Source organism: Azolla caroliniana, unplaced genomic scaffold (genome assembly GCF_043228905.1).
Source record: "Azolla caroliniana isolate FFs.n. ecotype wild unplaced genomic scaffold, voAzoCaro1.0.p SCAF_10, whole genome shotgun sequence".
Classification (NCBI taxonomy): Eukaryota; Viridiplantae; Streptophyta; class Polypodiopsida; order Salviniales; family Salviniaceae; genus Azolla; species Azolla caroliniana.
In genome coordinates this window covers 19,080,451-19,094,984 of record NW_028230445.1, presented here as the reverse complement: position 1 = coordinate 19,094,984, position 14,534 = coordinate 19,080,451, and the positions used below count along the sequence as shown (strand labels likewise).

The 14,534-nt window shown below is 41.4% G+C and overlaps 2 protein-coding genes across 3 annotated transcripts; one reads left to right on the top strand and one right to left on the bottom strand.

Annotated features, from left to right (window-relative positions):
* Positions 1-2,874: 2,874 nt before the first annotated feature.
* On the bottom strand, positions 2,875-10,869 carry LOC147859381 (uncharacterized). The gene is made up of 2 exons (XM_087325236.1): positions 10,635-10,869; positions 2,875-3,127 (listed from the first exon to the last, which is right to left on the bottom strand). The coding sequence occupies exons 1-2, from the start codon at positions 10,809-10,811 to the stop codon at positions 2,906-2,908; spliced, it is 399 nt and encodes a 132-aa protein (XP_087181362.1). The 5' UTR covers positions 10,812-10,869; the 3' UTR covers positions 2,875-2,905.
* A 1,216-nt stretch (positions 10,870-12,085) lies between these two features.
* Positions 12,086-14,016, top strand: LOC147859380 (autophagy-related protein 8-like). 2 transcript variants are annotated; one of them, XM_087325239.1, is made up of 5 exons: positions 12,086-12,190; positions 12,426-12,481; positions 13,240-13,292; positions 13,383-13,501; positions 13,640-14,016. In XM_087325239.1, exons 1-5 carry the CDS (start codon positions 12,151-12,153, stop codon positions 13,726-13,728), a joined length of 357 nt encoding a protein of 118 aa, XP_087181365.1. In that variant the 5' UTR covers positions 12,086-12,150; the 3' UTR covers positions 13,729-14,016. The 2 variants fall into 2 exon arrangements, with proteins under 2 accessions (XP_087181365.1, XP_087181366.1); XM_087325240.1 differs by having other exon boundaries at positions 13,240-13,296.
* Positions 14,017-14,534: the final 518 nt, after the last annotated feature.

The window sequence follows — 14,534 nt, the reverse complement described above, 5'->3', positions numbered from 1 at the left end:
AACCATAAGGATCATTATGCACCACTTGAGGATAATATTTATCCCGCACAATTAATAACACACCTAAATAATGATTATTAAGATGTCCTACATAGAATGATGAATATATACGCAAATGAACTGTGGATCCTGCTAACCCATGACACTTATGCTCAACTGCACATAATACATCCCATTAGTTACTTAAAAATGTTTCCCATAATATATACTTCTTATGAGGAGAACAAGCCCCTCTCACATTCCATGTTACCACTTCCATTCAATCAACAATGTTATGGGTGCACTTGCTCCTTTAGAGCAACCGATGTCATGAAACTAGTCAAAGCATGTTCCAATGCTACATATGGATTCTTGTGCACCACATCCTTAAGGTTTTCTATTGAAATCATTTGTTTAGGTCCTCCCGCTTGACGAAAACCTCGAGAATCCTATGATTTTACAACCCGTCCCAATGAATCAAATTGAAGGTGAAGGCGTAATCCCTTATCCCTAAATTGGCATTGCCAAGATACTTTTCAAGGATCCTCCCTGGTTCTTGAATTACCTTGCCAAGTAGTCTCACAAGTAGTGGGCAAACTATTACGTTGCATATTCATTGATTCTCTCTCTCTCTCTCTCTCTCTCGACACTTTTTGTGGATGAGTATTCGTTGGTCTTGACATGTGTGGCACAAATCCTCCCCCCCCCCCGAAACAACAGTTCAGATGAATCCCCTTTTTGTACTTTATGATATCAGAGCATCGTGGCTAATTGTGATACCATCCTTAGACCCCCTCCTTGAAGTCATTATTGGAACTTAGGAAAAGATTTCTCTCTCAACTTGGTTGCCATGTTTCAGTGCAATGTAATTAGCGTTAAGCCCATTTATCATCTCTTTGTATTTAAGTGGCCCCTCTGTGACCATGAAATGGGCAAGGATCCCCTCTCAACAAAAATGCCATAATTAGGTATTGTGTTATCAGCCTTTGAAAATATGCACTATAGCTTGGTGAGAGCAAACAAGTAGGTCACTGTTATATATCATTGCTCGAGAAATTGCATTTTGTTTTGAAAATAAATCCTTTTATATTTTTCTTGCTAGAGTGGGTTAATGTCGAGTGACCTTCAAAACCCTAGTATAATCTCTTCTTTGTTTCTTTAACTTAACTCTTAAGCTTATAATTGGCATTCATTATGTTCCATCACAATGGAGTAATATATTTGAAGTATTGATGTAATTCTCTTCAATTTGCTACTTTCAAGCTTCTCCATCAATGCATTGTTCATAATTTTATTGGCATTTTTGCTTCCATTTATTGAACTATTTTGTTGCTCCAATCTAAATTTCTCTTTCATGGTCTTTTCAATGATGCTTCAACGAGAGTAATACACTACTGTGGTGATGGCCAACTTTACTCACCAACCACACTAGTTTCCTTTCCACACCTTTGTCTCAGGGGTTCAACTCTAAGGAGATAGATTGGTGGTTTTGTCAACCTATATTCAAAAAACAAGTTACAAAAACCTATTTACCCCACTTCAACCCTACATGACCTCATAATGTCGCATGGAGAACACGATAACAATTGCTCTCCCTTTCAAGTCATAAACGTGGATGAAGGTTGTATCACTTTTGGTGCTCCTCACACGAAGACAACGGGCACTTTGGTAATGTTGTCATGAAATTGTTTGTAGCTATGTTGTCCACTACCAAATTTCATACGATGTTTGTTACTCACACCCCTCATTAAATTATTAGATGAGGGATGGCCATTGTGCTCTCCTACTGTACATAGACTTTGGAAACAAAGTTGTTACAGTTATCGACACTCTTACAAGTTTTCTCTGTGTGCAATGTCCCTCCCGATTACATTAACTACTTGACATTAGCATTGCTATTGTTAATCTATTTAACCATGGCATGGTTCCAAATTTGGTAAGTCATCTAGGTTTCCATAGTACAAGATTTTGAGAAAATGTTGTTCCCACTACATTCCAAAGATGAAGGAAATACATACATTCATGTAGGAACTCCGAAGTGTTTCTTCTCGAGCTAACTTTTTATGGCAAAGGTAGTCTACTTAGGAAAGGCATATTTCCCTAGTGAAACCATTTATATCTTTTGCCATGTAAACCGGTATCCATACCCATCATATGTTTTTCACGCAATATCCCTCACTAGGTGAGGTGATGGTACTTGATTTATTTGCATACATTTATTTGTTTATACTTATATGCACCATACAATACATGATTGACTTGCATATGATGTTGTATATTCAATCTTATATGCAGTATTGTTGGGTAAGGAAAGATAACATATCATGAACAAGAGATGCCATGAACAATTATAAAAAAAAAAACTAAAAAAAATGTTTGTGTTGCGATAAAGTTTATTTGAAATCTATCCTATTGAATCCATGCTAATCTAATATAGTCCCCTCTGGTTAAAAAAGAGACCCTCCATTCACCTGTTCTATTAACTTAAAAGGTTATATAACCTCTGAATGCAATGTCATTTACAGGCAATTTTCAAGCTGAACATAATAGAACAATTATGCCTCTCTATTAAAACAGAGACCCTCCATTCACCTTTTCTATTAACTTAAAAGGTTATATAAAGAATCTCTGAATGCAATGTCATTTACAGGCAATTATCAAGCTGAACATAATAGAACAATTATGCCCTTCTATTAAAAAAGAGACCCTCCATTCACCTTTTCTATTATCTTAAAAGGTTATATAACCTGTGGATACAATGTCATTTACAGGCAATGTTCAAGCTGAACATAATAAAACTATTGTCGTCGTCGTCATCATCATTTGAATGTGTGCAAACAATTTGCATTGAAATCTATAAGGTAATAATAACCCTTTAAAAAAGAAAAACAAAAAAGAGGAAAAAATCTTCCATGTTTTATTTTAATTAGCATTTTGAATGTACACCTGGAACAGTTTCCACATATTGATACACATTACCGTTCAATATGCATATTGGACCTTTCAACCTTATTGGCTTTGCAGGAATCTTGACTTCTAAGTTATGGCTGTCCAGAGCCGAGGGTGACGTAATGGCTTCAATTAAGAATTCTTGGGCAACATCACCATCTTCATCCATCTTAAGCTTCTCTGCATACCATTGCAAGCCCTGCAATCCACATGTATATATATATATCCTTAGTCCAATTAGGAATGAATCTTTTAGAGAGATTGCAAAGAGAACCATGCAGATTTATTAATAGCTAAAGGTCTCTAGATGACATCGCATTGCAAGCCCTGCCATTTCATTTAAACTATATATATGGACAAAATAGCCTTCGTCCTATATATATGGACAAAATAGCCTTCATCCAAATAGTTATGAATCTTTTAGGGAGGTTGCAAAGAGAGCACGCACATTTACTAATGAATAAAAGTCTACACTGAAAGTATCACCTTTATATGTTATATAAGATTTCCTAGATAGCCTCACTGAATTATTGTTTAGTCGAACAATTATTTTATTAGAACTCTTAGATTTAACCACATAAACACAATGCTGTAGATATAATGCTTGTATGTTGCAAAGTAAGGTCACACTTCGAGTCTGAACAATGGGCTTGATGTTGTGCTTATTTTAAATCAAGCGCATATTTTCTGCTTGTGCAAGCACATTTAAATGTTTGATCCTAGAAATGCGACTTCAGAAATCACTTTACATGACCCAATGATTGAAAACAATACCGCTGCCTCTAGACAATACTAATAAGACATAATAGACAACAATTGCATGTTGATAATAAATATGTAAATAATATAAATTATTTAAAGAACAAGATGATTCACAATTTTTTTCGTTTTGTTTTTTTATATCCCAGCTTTGTTGCGTGGACAAGCTCAATTGGATCCGTATCGGCTGAATAAGCCAGAGCTGGATCGAAGTCCGGAACGAAGAACTAGATTGGTGTCCGGAACAATGAGCCAGATCGGATTGGAAACGGTAGGCCGTTAGAGGCCTACGAATCTAGCCTAGTACGTAGGCATACTTTTAGGAGTCAGTGTCAGTCGCTCGTATGAGCATTGGAGTACATGTCAGTGCTTCTGTCAGTTCGTGTAAGGACTTGTATAAAAGTGTTCACTGAGCACATTGTATGTACAAAGTGTTATTATTTTGAATTGAGTTTATTGTTCTGCTCTCTCAGTCTCTCCTATGTTAAGGTTACCATTAAACCTGTGTCTATATTCTTTTGCTATCCAGTTGAGCCGGTTTTGTCTTAGCTTCCGCAATCATATTCTTTTACATGGTATCAGAGCGCGAGGGTTGAAAACCTTTGCAACTGACAAGCGATTTCCGACGACAAACCCTAACACCTGGTAGAAAATAGAAAACAAGGTTAGAATGGACAGAGGAATGGCTAGCTCGCTCTCGACGGAGAAGCTCGACAGATCCAACTACGCATCTTGGTCGTACAAGATGCACCAGTACCTGCTCGAGCACGGTTACTGGAGTTATGTCGACGGAGCTAACGATACGGCACCTGATGAGGCACATAGGGACTTCCCGACTTGGGAACAAGCGGCAAACAAAGTTATGTACTGCATTGGTCCAGTGTCAGCGATCAGCTGCTGAGCCATATCCGGGACGCCAAGACGCCGAAGGAAGCTTGGGGAACCTGAAGAAGGTCTTCGTCGCAAGCACCACGGCCCGGAACCTGCAACTCCGATAGGAGTTGAGCAATGTCCGATGGAAGGACATGTCGGTGGCCGACTATACGGCCCAGATCAAAGACATCTGTGACTCACTTGCCTCTATCAACATGATTGTCGCAGAAGATGAGATGGTGCAGGTCTGTCTCGGGGGCCTAACGTCAAAGTTCGGAGCATTCCGGACGACAGTCTGTACAAGGGAGAATACTCCCTTGTTTTTCAACTTACAGTCAATGCTCCTAGTAGAGGAGAACCATGCGGGTGTGTCAACAAGCATGCACACTGATAACAAGATGTTGTAAACTGCAGCGGATTCGGCACGCGGTGGAAGCGGCCGACAAGAGCAAAATTGGAGGCACAATGATGGTGCCGACAACAGTTCTGGACCCTCCACAAGCACGGGGAGTCAAGGTAGTTATGGGAGCCGGCGGGACAAGATTGCGACGGACTATTGGTACTGTGGTCGGAAGGGCCACGGAGAGAGCGAGTGCTAGAAGACGCACGCCGATTCGGAGAAATCCGGATCCGGCAAGGCCGGACAGGGAAACCGACAAAGCTCACACTACGTGGAGGGAGCGGAAGGATCCGGTTCCGAAGATGGATCAGGGCCCAACCTTTGTGATGAAACACAAGGCCAATTCGATGAAGACAAGCACCTCGAAACCAAATGAGGTATGGTATGTTGATTCCGGAGTGTCAAACCATATGACAAGCCACACGGAGTGGTTTGCTTATCTAGAAAAACCGGAACAACCAAGGGGGGTTGAAACCGGAGACGACACCCCGCATACCATCAAGCACATTGGAGAGGTTCCCCTCAACCCTGTTGGGCAAAAAGGAAAGTTGATGAACGTCCTGCACATCCCGACAATCACAAAGAATCTGGTCTCGGTTGGACAGATTGTCGATCAAGGGATGCAAGTTTGGTTCACGCACCTTGGGTGCTTCATCGAAGAAGAGGGCAAAGTCATTGCGCAAGGGCGCCGAGACGAGAGGATGTTTATCCTCGAAACGAATGATGTTGGCACTGCTATGTTTGCAAAAGGGCAGAAGGTCGAGTCAGACATCGACCTGTGGCACAAGCGGATCGGCCACATCAATTTCTGGAAGCTTCACGGGCTGCAGTCGGAACACGTAGTTTCCAGACTGCCGAAGTTCAGTGGCCGGAAAGGCCAAATATGTGAAGCTTGCCAGCTAGGGAAGCAACATAGGCTTCCGTTCCCCAATGAGAAGAATCAAAGTTGGAATCGGCTTGATCTCATCCATTCAGATGTCTGGGGACCGGCAAAAAACGTGAGCATTGGTGGGAGTCGGTATTTTGTCTCCTTCATCGACGATTTCACTTGGCACACTTGGATCTATCTAATCGAGAAGAAAAGCGAAGTATTCTCGTGTTTCCGGGATTTGAAGAACCTTGTAGAACATGAGACCGGAAGAAAGATCAAGTGTTTGAGATCGGATGGCAAAAAAGAGTGCTTTTCCGGCCAGTTCACGAGCTATCTGCAAACGAAGGGAATCCGACGGTAATTCTCTTGCACATACACGCCGGAGCAGAACGGCGTGGCTGAGGGTCGAAACAGAACGTTGGTAGAAGCGGCAAGGGCGATGCTTGAGGAGAAAAGCATGCCCAAGTTTTATTGGGCATAGGCAATTCGGACAACCGTCTACATCTAGAATCAGATATCTACCTCAGGGACAACGGTGTCGCCGCACAAACTATATTTCGAGCGGAAACCGAATTTGACACACCTTCGGGTATTCGGTAACATTGCATATGTGCATGTACCATAGGAAAAATAGAGGAAGTTAGACACGAAATCCGAAAAGTGCATTCTCGTCGGCTACTCGGATGAACATAAGGGTTATAAGTGTTATGACCACTGATTGAAAGCGGTCTGAGTAAGCTGAAATGTCATTTTTGATGAAGCACTCCTCGTCTACGACCTCGTGGTCAACAATAACTTGGTACTTCTCTCCACGCAAACCCGAGCCCAAACCGATTGCTATAGATGATTTGGTCGAATCCGGAACAGCGAGAAGTGTCGCGGAATCCGAACAGCCCGATAGTCCGACTTCTTTCCGAATGAGTGGACTGAATCCAGACTGGTTGAGCTGGAGTGGTCAACCGGATCTCGAGCCAAGGAGTAGTGATGACTTGGCCGTGCTCTCCCCGTGGAAGGAATCGAGGAGATGGTTCATGCGCAAAGAAAAGGGGAAGAAGAAGATGCCGGAGTACGACATCGGCAGAGCTGAGTCAGATCCAAGCGGATCCGACTCTGGACAAAACAACGAGGGATCTTCAAAAGAGAAGTCTGCGTCGGCCAAGAGGGCCGCGAAATCGGCGAATCAAGAATCGTGCCGAACCACCCGCCAAAAAAACCCCGTGAAAAGGTACGGGTATAATGAGTATATGGTGCATCATTATGCGTACATGGTGAAGGTGGCAGCCGTGCGTGAGCCAGAGATATACGTAGAAGCGGGCGGCTAAGTATCCGAACTGCCGGAAGGCCATGGAGGAAGAGATGCACGCACTCACGGAAAACGAGACGTGGGATTTAGTCAATGTATCAAAAGGAGTGAAGCCGATAAGTTGCCGATGGGTGTACAAGGTCAAATACAACACCAACGGCTCCGTCAACTAGTACAAGGCCCAATTAGTGGCAAAGGGCTACACGCAACAACACGGCATCGACTACGATGAGACGTTCGCGCCGGTCGCAAAGATGACGATCGTCCATGTCTTGCTTGTGGTGGCATGAAAAACGCGTTCTTGCAAGGTGATCTTGATGAACAGGTGTTTATAGTTCAGCCCCCGGGATTTCAGTCCGGAATGAACACTTCGGTCGTTTGCCAACTGAAAAAGTCCCTTTACGGACTCAAGCAAGCCTCGCACTCCTGGAACACGAAAATCACGCTGAGACTGCGTCGGATGGGGTTTGCTCCGTCGAAATCAAACTCTTCTCTCTTCATCCGGCAAGGTCGAAACGGGCCGGTTAGTATTTTACTTTATGTTGATGATTTAGTCGTCGCCGACGCCGACCTGGACGAAATCGACCACGTCAAATCCCAGCTCACAGCATCATTCGAGATGAAGGATCTAGGAGACCTTCATTACTTCCTCGGGATCAAAGTGATCCGAACCCCCGAAGGCATACTGATCAGTCAACACCACTATGTGCTGACTATGCTCTTCAAATTCGGTATGACGGAATGCAAATCCATCTCAACTCCTCTGGACCGGAATGTGAAGCTTCGCCCCAATTCCGAAATGGCATGCGACTCGAAAAGGTTCCGACAAATAGTTGGGAGCCTTATATATCTTACCATCACCCTGCCGAACCTCAATTACCTGCCAAACCTCAATTATCCGGTCAGACTGATTAGTCAATTCATGGCACAATCAACTGTGGAGCACCTTCAGTGCGCGCATCGAATACTGAGGTACATCAGCGGCACTAAGGACGGAGGGTTGTTGTATCGGACCGGTGTAGCTGGATAGCTTGTCAACTACATGGATGTCGATTGGGCCGGATATGCGTTTTCACTTGGGAGCACCGTGGTCTCCTGGAGCAGTAAGAAGCAACCAACAATTGCACTATCGAGCACTGAGGCCAGGAAGACCAATACACGATCATTGTCCGATGTTGTGAAGGGTCTGATATTGAGGACGAATTGGAGACGGCCAATTCGGACAAGAGCTGGAACGAATCGAAGTCACCCAATTCGGAAGTGGTGCTTGATTCGAAGGAGCCGGATCAACTGAAGGCCATATGGACAAGGAGGCAGCGGAAGTCGACACCGACACAGAGGAACCGACAGGTCGAGACGTGCCGGAGTCGCAAAAGCGAAGGAGCTGAGAAGGGCCTTTTGAGCAAACAAGCCGACCGAGAAGGTCGAGGTGTGCGGGACCGGATGGGTCGTGGAAAGCAGAACCGGACGGGTCGAGGAGCGCGAGCAAGGTGGGAGGACGTCTGGAGGAGCCGGAGGAGAGGACTGACATGACACTGACACTGCGATCCGACCTCAAGTTGAGCTTGAGGGGGAGTGTTGTGCGGACAAGCTCAACTGGATCCGGATCGGCGCGAGCAAGGTGGGAGGACATCTGGAGGAGCCAGAGGAGAGGACTGACTGACACTAACACTGACATGACACAGACACTGCGATCCGACCTTAAGTTGAGCTTGAGGGGGAGTGTTGAGTGGACAAGCTCAACCGGATCCTGATCGGCTGAATAAGTTAGAGGTGGATCAAAGTCCGGAACAAAGAACCGGATCAGTGTCCGGATGGTATCTGGAACCAAGAGCCGGATCAGATTGGAACCGGTAGGCCGTTAGAGGCCTACGAATCTAGCCTAGTATGTAGGCATATTTTTAAGAGTCAGTGTGAATCGCTCGTATGAGCATTGAAGTACATGTCGGTACTTCTGTCAGTTCGTGTAAGGACTTGTATAAAAGTGCTCACTGAGCACATTGTATGTACAGAGTGTTATTATTTTGAATTGAGTTTATTGTTCTGCTCTCTCTATCTCTCCCATGTAAGGTTACCATTAAACCTGTGTCTATATTCTTTTGCTATTAGCTTCCGCAATCATATTCTTTTACAAGCTTTTTTAACTTTTTATAAAACATCTCCAAAGATAGACAAACTCATCCTCCTTAGCCATAGTTTTTGAGGATGAGAATGCAAAGCATTCTTCAATTTTCTCAATTCTGTCATGATTGTTTCTGTTTGGCATGGACATCAGATGCCGGAATTTATGTTATTATCAAGACTAATATCTGTGATGATGAACCCATTTCACAGTCTTAAGTTCTTTTTAGCAATCATGGTCTTGGTGTTATTTGCTGAATTTGTTCACAATATATGTGTGTTTCTATCATATGTCCTATTCTTTTTTTTACTAGAACTACTAGGTTTACAGAAGATGGAAACAAATAAACATCTTGATGTCTCAACATTCATAGAAGAGCCACAAACCAATAAATTCAAGTGGGTATATACAATTATGTCATGAAAGAAAAACGTCCAGTCAGAGATGGGATTGGACTTTATTGAGAATCATTAATGCTGCTGCTTGCCTTTCGGAGGGTCATAAATGCTAAGAACTAAGAAACATGGGGAAGAAGCTTGATATTAAATCTCTCTTACCATAACATCTGGATGGTAAATATCTGTAGAGCGTAGAGTATTGATACTCTTCTGCAAGAAAGTTACACACCTAAATGCGACAAGCTGAGCACTTTCCTTCGAGGAATTCACAATGAAACCAACAACATGCGCATCAATGTATGAAAAATAGACCTTGATCAGAACCTCAACTCTCCTCCTCTTCCTCGAACAAACCATGATTGAGGATGGTGGATTCACCTTATTTGTTTATGAGAAAAATCCCCTTGACCACTTAAACAAGGAATGTGAATACAGATGCAGAATCACCCGAGTGTTCTACTGAGGAAATTTCACTATGACCACTTGAACGACCCTTGTTGAACAAAGATTTACCCTAGTGATTCATTGAATAAATTCCCCTTGATCACCTGAACAACACTTACACACCTAGGTTCACCTGAGTGTTCTACGACTTGAACGAACTGTGCGAACACAGATTCAACTGAGTTCTCTATTTAGGAAAATTCTGCCTTGCCCACTTGATCAAACCATGTGAATATAGATTCATCCGAGCATTCAGTTGAGGACATTGCCCTTGAGTGACACTCATTAGAACATATATGTTGATAACCATGAAATAACTGTAGCTTAACATTAGAGCATACACTTAAAGCATTGAACATGATAAATCTACATTCTTAGTAGGCATGGATCACATATCAGATCAGAACCATTTCACAAACTGATTCAACAGACTTTCATCTATTGTTAAATCCGAATCATTCAGGTATCCACTATCCCTTGCAAAATATATATATATATATATATATGTGAGAAAGAGAAAGAAAAGCTGTAAATACCTGGATACCTCCAGCTCCAGGGATGCATTCAGAGACGACAGGGGGGAGATTATAGGGCCTGTTGTTATTGAGGTTACGGGAAATCTTGGTAGGAACTCCTCTACCGCTGTCCTGCAGATCGCTGTCGTCTTTGAAGAATCCCAGATGACCGAAAATCTTCCTGAGAAAGCCGCCCATGCTCTCCCAATCCAAAAGCTCTCATTATTTATCCTTTTCTGAAACCTGGAAGCCATCATATATGTACATACATACAATATAAATATGTACCATACACACACACACATCATACATACATACATGCATACATACAATGTGCACAACATACACTCGTGAGTCATACATATAAGATACATACATAACCTACACAAATACATACATACAATATGCACAACATACATACACTCGTGTGTCATACGTATAAGATACATACATAACCTACACAAATACGTACATGCATAGCATACATACATACATAACATACACTCGTGAGTCATACATATAAGATACATACATAACCTACACAAAATACATACATGCATAGCATACATACATACATATATATTTATGCACATAAAAGAAAATCGCTCTCTTAGTTGCTCGATCAACTTCATAGGTCATCATCGTACATTGTTATTACCACGTGCAATTGTGTAAGGGTCGCACTCTCAAACATGATAAACAAATGAGCGCTTGTGCCCAAGGATTCACAGGTGATATTAGATTGGAAAGATGCGGTAACATGACCTCATTGTTGTAAAAATGCATGAGGTTATTGGTATATTGTTGGAGGTCCTTTCACTACATACCTCATACATACATTGCCTTTTATTTACGCGTCGAGAAGTCATGTCATGGTTGCAAAGAGTTATTAGCCCTGCTTGAGATTGATATTGTGAGTTTTGGCTATGTATGCACCCTTGGTGCTTTGAGTACCTTCTAGTCTCCAAATCTCGTATACACAAACAACAAGACAAATGCAATCAATCTACTTGGGGGCTACACTATGATGCGTGTTGTCGAATGATATTCCACATGAATGAATGAAGGCATGTGCTCAAAATTCTTACCCGTACTTCTCTACGTGCTACATACACTTGATCGAAACTTAACCGAAAGCAAGTTATGGCACTCGATCGATTCAACAATGTGTTAATCAAGCAACAAGTATCGTTGGGAACTTAACTGAAAGCAGATTATGGCACTCAACCAAATTGAGAAGGTGTTAATCAAGCAAGGAGTATCATCCGGAACTTAAACCGAAAGCAGGTTATGGGACTCACCAATTCGACAACGTGTTAATCGAGCAACAAGTGTCTAGGCCAAGCAAAAAATAAAACAGGAAAACATTGAGAGGATCCTCTGAAAACACACAGAAGGGCAAATAGGAAATTTTGTAAAATCATAAATGGTAGTAGAGAGTGAGTATGTATGCAGTAATCTAATCTTATCATGTATGTATGTGCGTATAGCCCTGCCCTGCTTTCCATTGCTTTGCCTTGTCTAACACAGAACAGCGATGGGGAAAGAATCGTCATTCAAGAAGGACTTCAGTTTTGGTAATGCATGAAAATTAATTCCTGTGTTTCTTCTCTTCACGTTCTTTACTTCGTGTTTTTTGGGTTTATGGTTTAGTTCATGTCCTAAATTCTAATGCCCCCCATCCCCATGCCCTTTTTGTTTAGTTCCGTTCAGATTCTTTTATCCGAAATTGAATTGTTCTTTATTTGATTGGAGTTTAATTAAATTTCTTTTCTTCTTCTTCTTCTTCTTCTTCTTTTTTGATATCTGAAGAGGAGAGGCTCTCCAAGGCTTCGAAGATGCGTGAGAAGTACCCCAGCCGAGTTCCTGTAAGTAGTTCTGTTCATCTCCTAATTTCATCCTGATGGGTAGTTTCTGTAAATTCAGGAAACCGAGGTTTATTCGGATAATTGCCGAAGAAAAACGGAAGGGGATGTGTCTGGTAAAACAAGGGAAAGAAAAATGTTTGGAGTATTTCGGGGAAGAAAAATCGAAGTTCCAGATTCATTCTGGCAATCACTTAAAAGACAGATAGAAAAGGGTGTATTCTCTGGATTTTTGAAAAATTCAGGGACTATGCAAATGTTTGGGATCTAGCATTTGATTATTTCTCCTCTAAGGAATATGTAAAATGTGAGGGACATATTGCTGTTCTTCCCCTCTTAAGGACTCATCAGGGAATCTGGTTGTGACCATGGTGTGCCTAGGGGTTAAAACAATCTCGGTCAAGCTAATTGCAATCGTGATGGAAATTTTGTGAATCCAAGTACAAGTTAATGGATAAAAAAACTAGCTAAGTACAAGGCTATGGATGAGTGGACTAGCCAAGTATGGGTTTTAGATATGAATTTTCACGGAAAGCTCAGTTAGCCAAGTATGGGTTTTAGATATGAATTTTCACGGAAAGCTCAGTTTATGGCTGTAGATGAAAGCCAATGAATGTGAATCGTCTACATGAATTTGAGTCCCTGCTTTTAACCATTGGATATTTCAAAATGGGGAATTTTTCGTAAGGATTGTTTCGTGTTGTGTATGATCAAGCATTGAGAAATTTCTTTACGGGTGATTGCACATTTCTCTCCACCAGGTGATTGTGGAAAAAGCTTATAGAACTGCCATGCCAGACATGGAGAAAAAGAAGTATGTGTGAACCTTGAAATTTGACAATCTTTTTGCTGTTTTTCTAAGTAATGATCAGTTTTGAGCCGGAAACTTTTTAATGTGTTTCAGGTTCCTAGTGCCGGAGGATTTGACAGTTGGTCAGTTTGTCTATATCATTACCCAAAGACTTCACCTATCCCCAGGGCAAGCACTGTTCATCTTCGTGGGAAATGCATTGCCACCTATAAGTATGTATATATATTCAATCTCATTTTTTGTAATAGAATGTTTGTTGAATCTCATCTCAGTGCGTACCTACTGGAATGCTTGTTTAAACTTTGAAGCCTTGAAATAAGTGAATTAAATGTGGAAGCCATTGTTTGTAGCGGCTTTAATGGCCTCAATATATAAGGAGTCGAAAGACAAGGACGGCTTTTTGTATGTCCACTACAGTGGTGAAAAGACCTTCGGTTAGGCCGATTCTAGCTAGTAATAGCTCTCTAAATTATTGCGAATTTGTGTATATAGATATTGCTTACAAGTTGCAATAGGAGCGAATACCAACAACTGAACTGTTGTTGAATCTTCTTGTGGTATATAGACAATATATATGCTTCAAGAGGGATATTGTTATAGGTTCCAAGTGCTTGCCATTACTTGTAAATAAAGGAAATGTGGTGGTCGGGCCAAATGTAATCCTATGCTTCTTTTTCATTCTTTTGCAAATAATTAGACGTAACAATGAATAAATAACATTGTTTGACGGGTTGTCTTATGTGGCATATTCTTATTTAAGGTGTGGTTGCATTCAATATACTAGGAAGCTCCTCCAACATACTTGCAAGCATATGTAAATGTCAATATGAATGTTGTGAAACCACTATTGAGAAGCAAATCATGAATATGTATGTTCCTAGTTTTGGAGTATAAATTATGATGGGTGCAAAATCAAACCCATAACCTTATTGCAAAGAATAAACTCGATAAGCTAGATGACCGTGCCGACAAATCTGTGTCCATACTTCTAAATAGTAAAATCTTGGTTTTGCAACATACAATGTTTGTTATATAATGCATATAAAGTCAATGCTTTCATATTGTGTGAGATTTTGTTTGTTATGGGAAGTCATATTATCATATTGTTTGTTAAATTGTAAAACATTTTGTTTGTTTTACGAACTCTTATGACATTCTTCTCCGTCGTCTTCTTCTATTTGTTAGCTAATTAAACTTAATTAGCAATCTAAGAGGTGTTATTAATTGCATAATGTGCGAGAAATA

Bases quoted from the DNA above. Each gene is read 5' to 3' on its own strand.
- LOC147859381 (XM_087325236.1), bottom strand. From the start codon at position 10,811: ATGGGCGGCTTTCTCAGGAAGATTTTCGGTCATCTGGGATTCTTCAAA. The intron at 3,128-10,634 runs GTATTTACAGCT...TGTGGATTGCAG, and splicing joins CTGGAGCTGGAGGTATCCAG to GGCTTGCAATGGTATGCAGA.
- LOC147859380 (XM_087325239.1), top strand. From the start codon at position 12,151: ATGGGGAAAGAATCGTCATTCAAGAAGGACTTCAGTTTTG. The intron at 12,482-13,239 runs GTAAGTAGTTCT...TCTCTCCACCAG, and splicing joins AGTACCCCAGCCGAGTTCCT to GTGATTGTGGAAAAAGCTTA. The intron at 13,293-13,382 runs GTATGTGTGAAC...AATGTGTTTCAG, and splicing joins CCAGACATGGAGAAAAAGAA to GTTCCTAGTGCCGGAGGATT.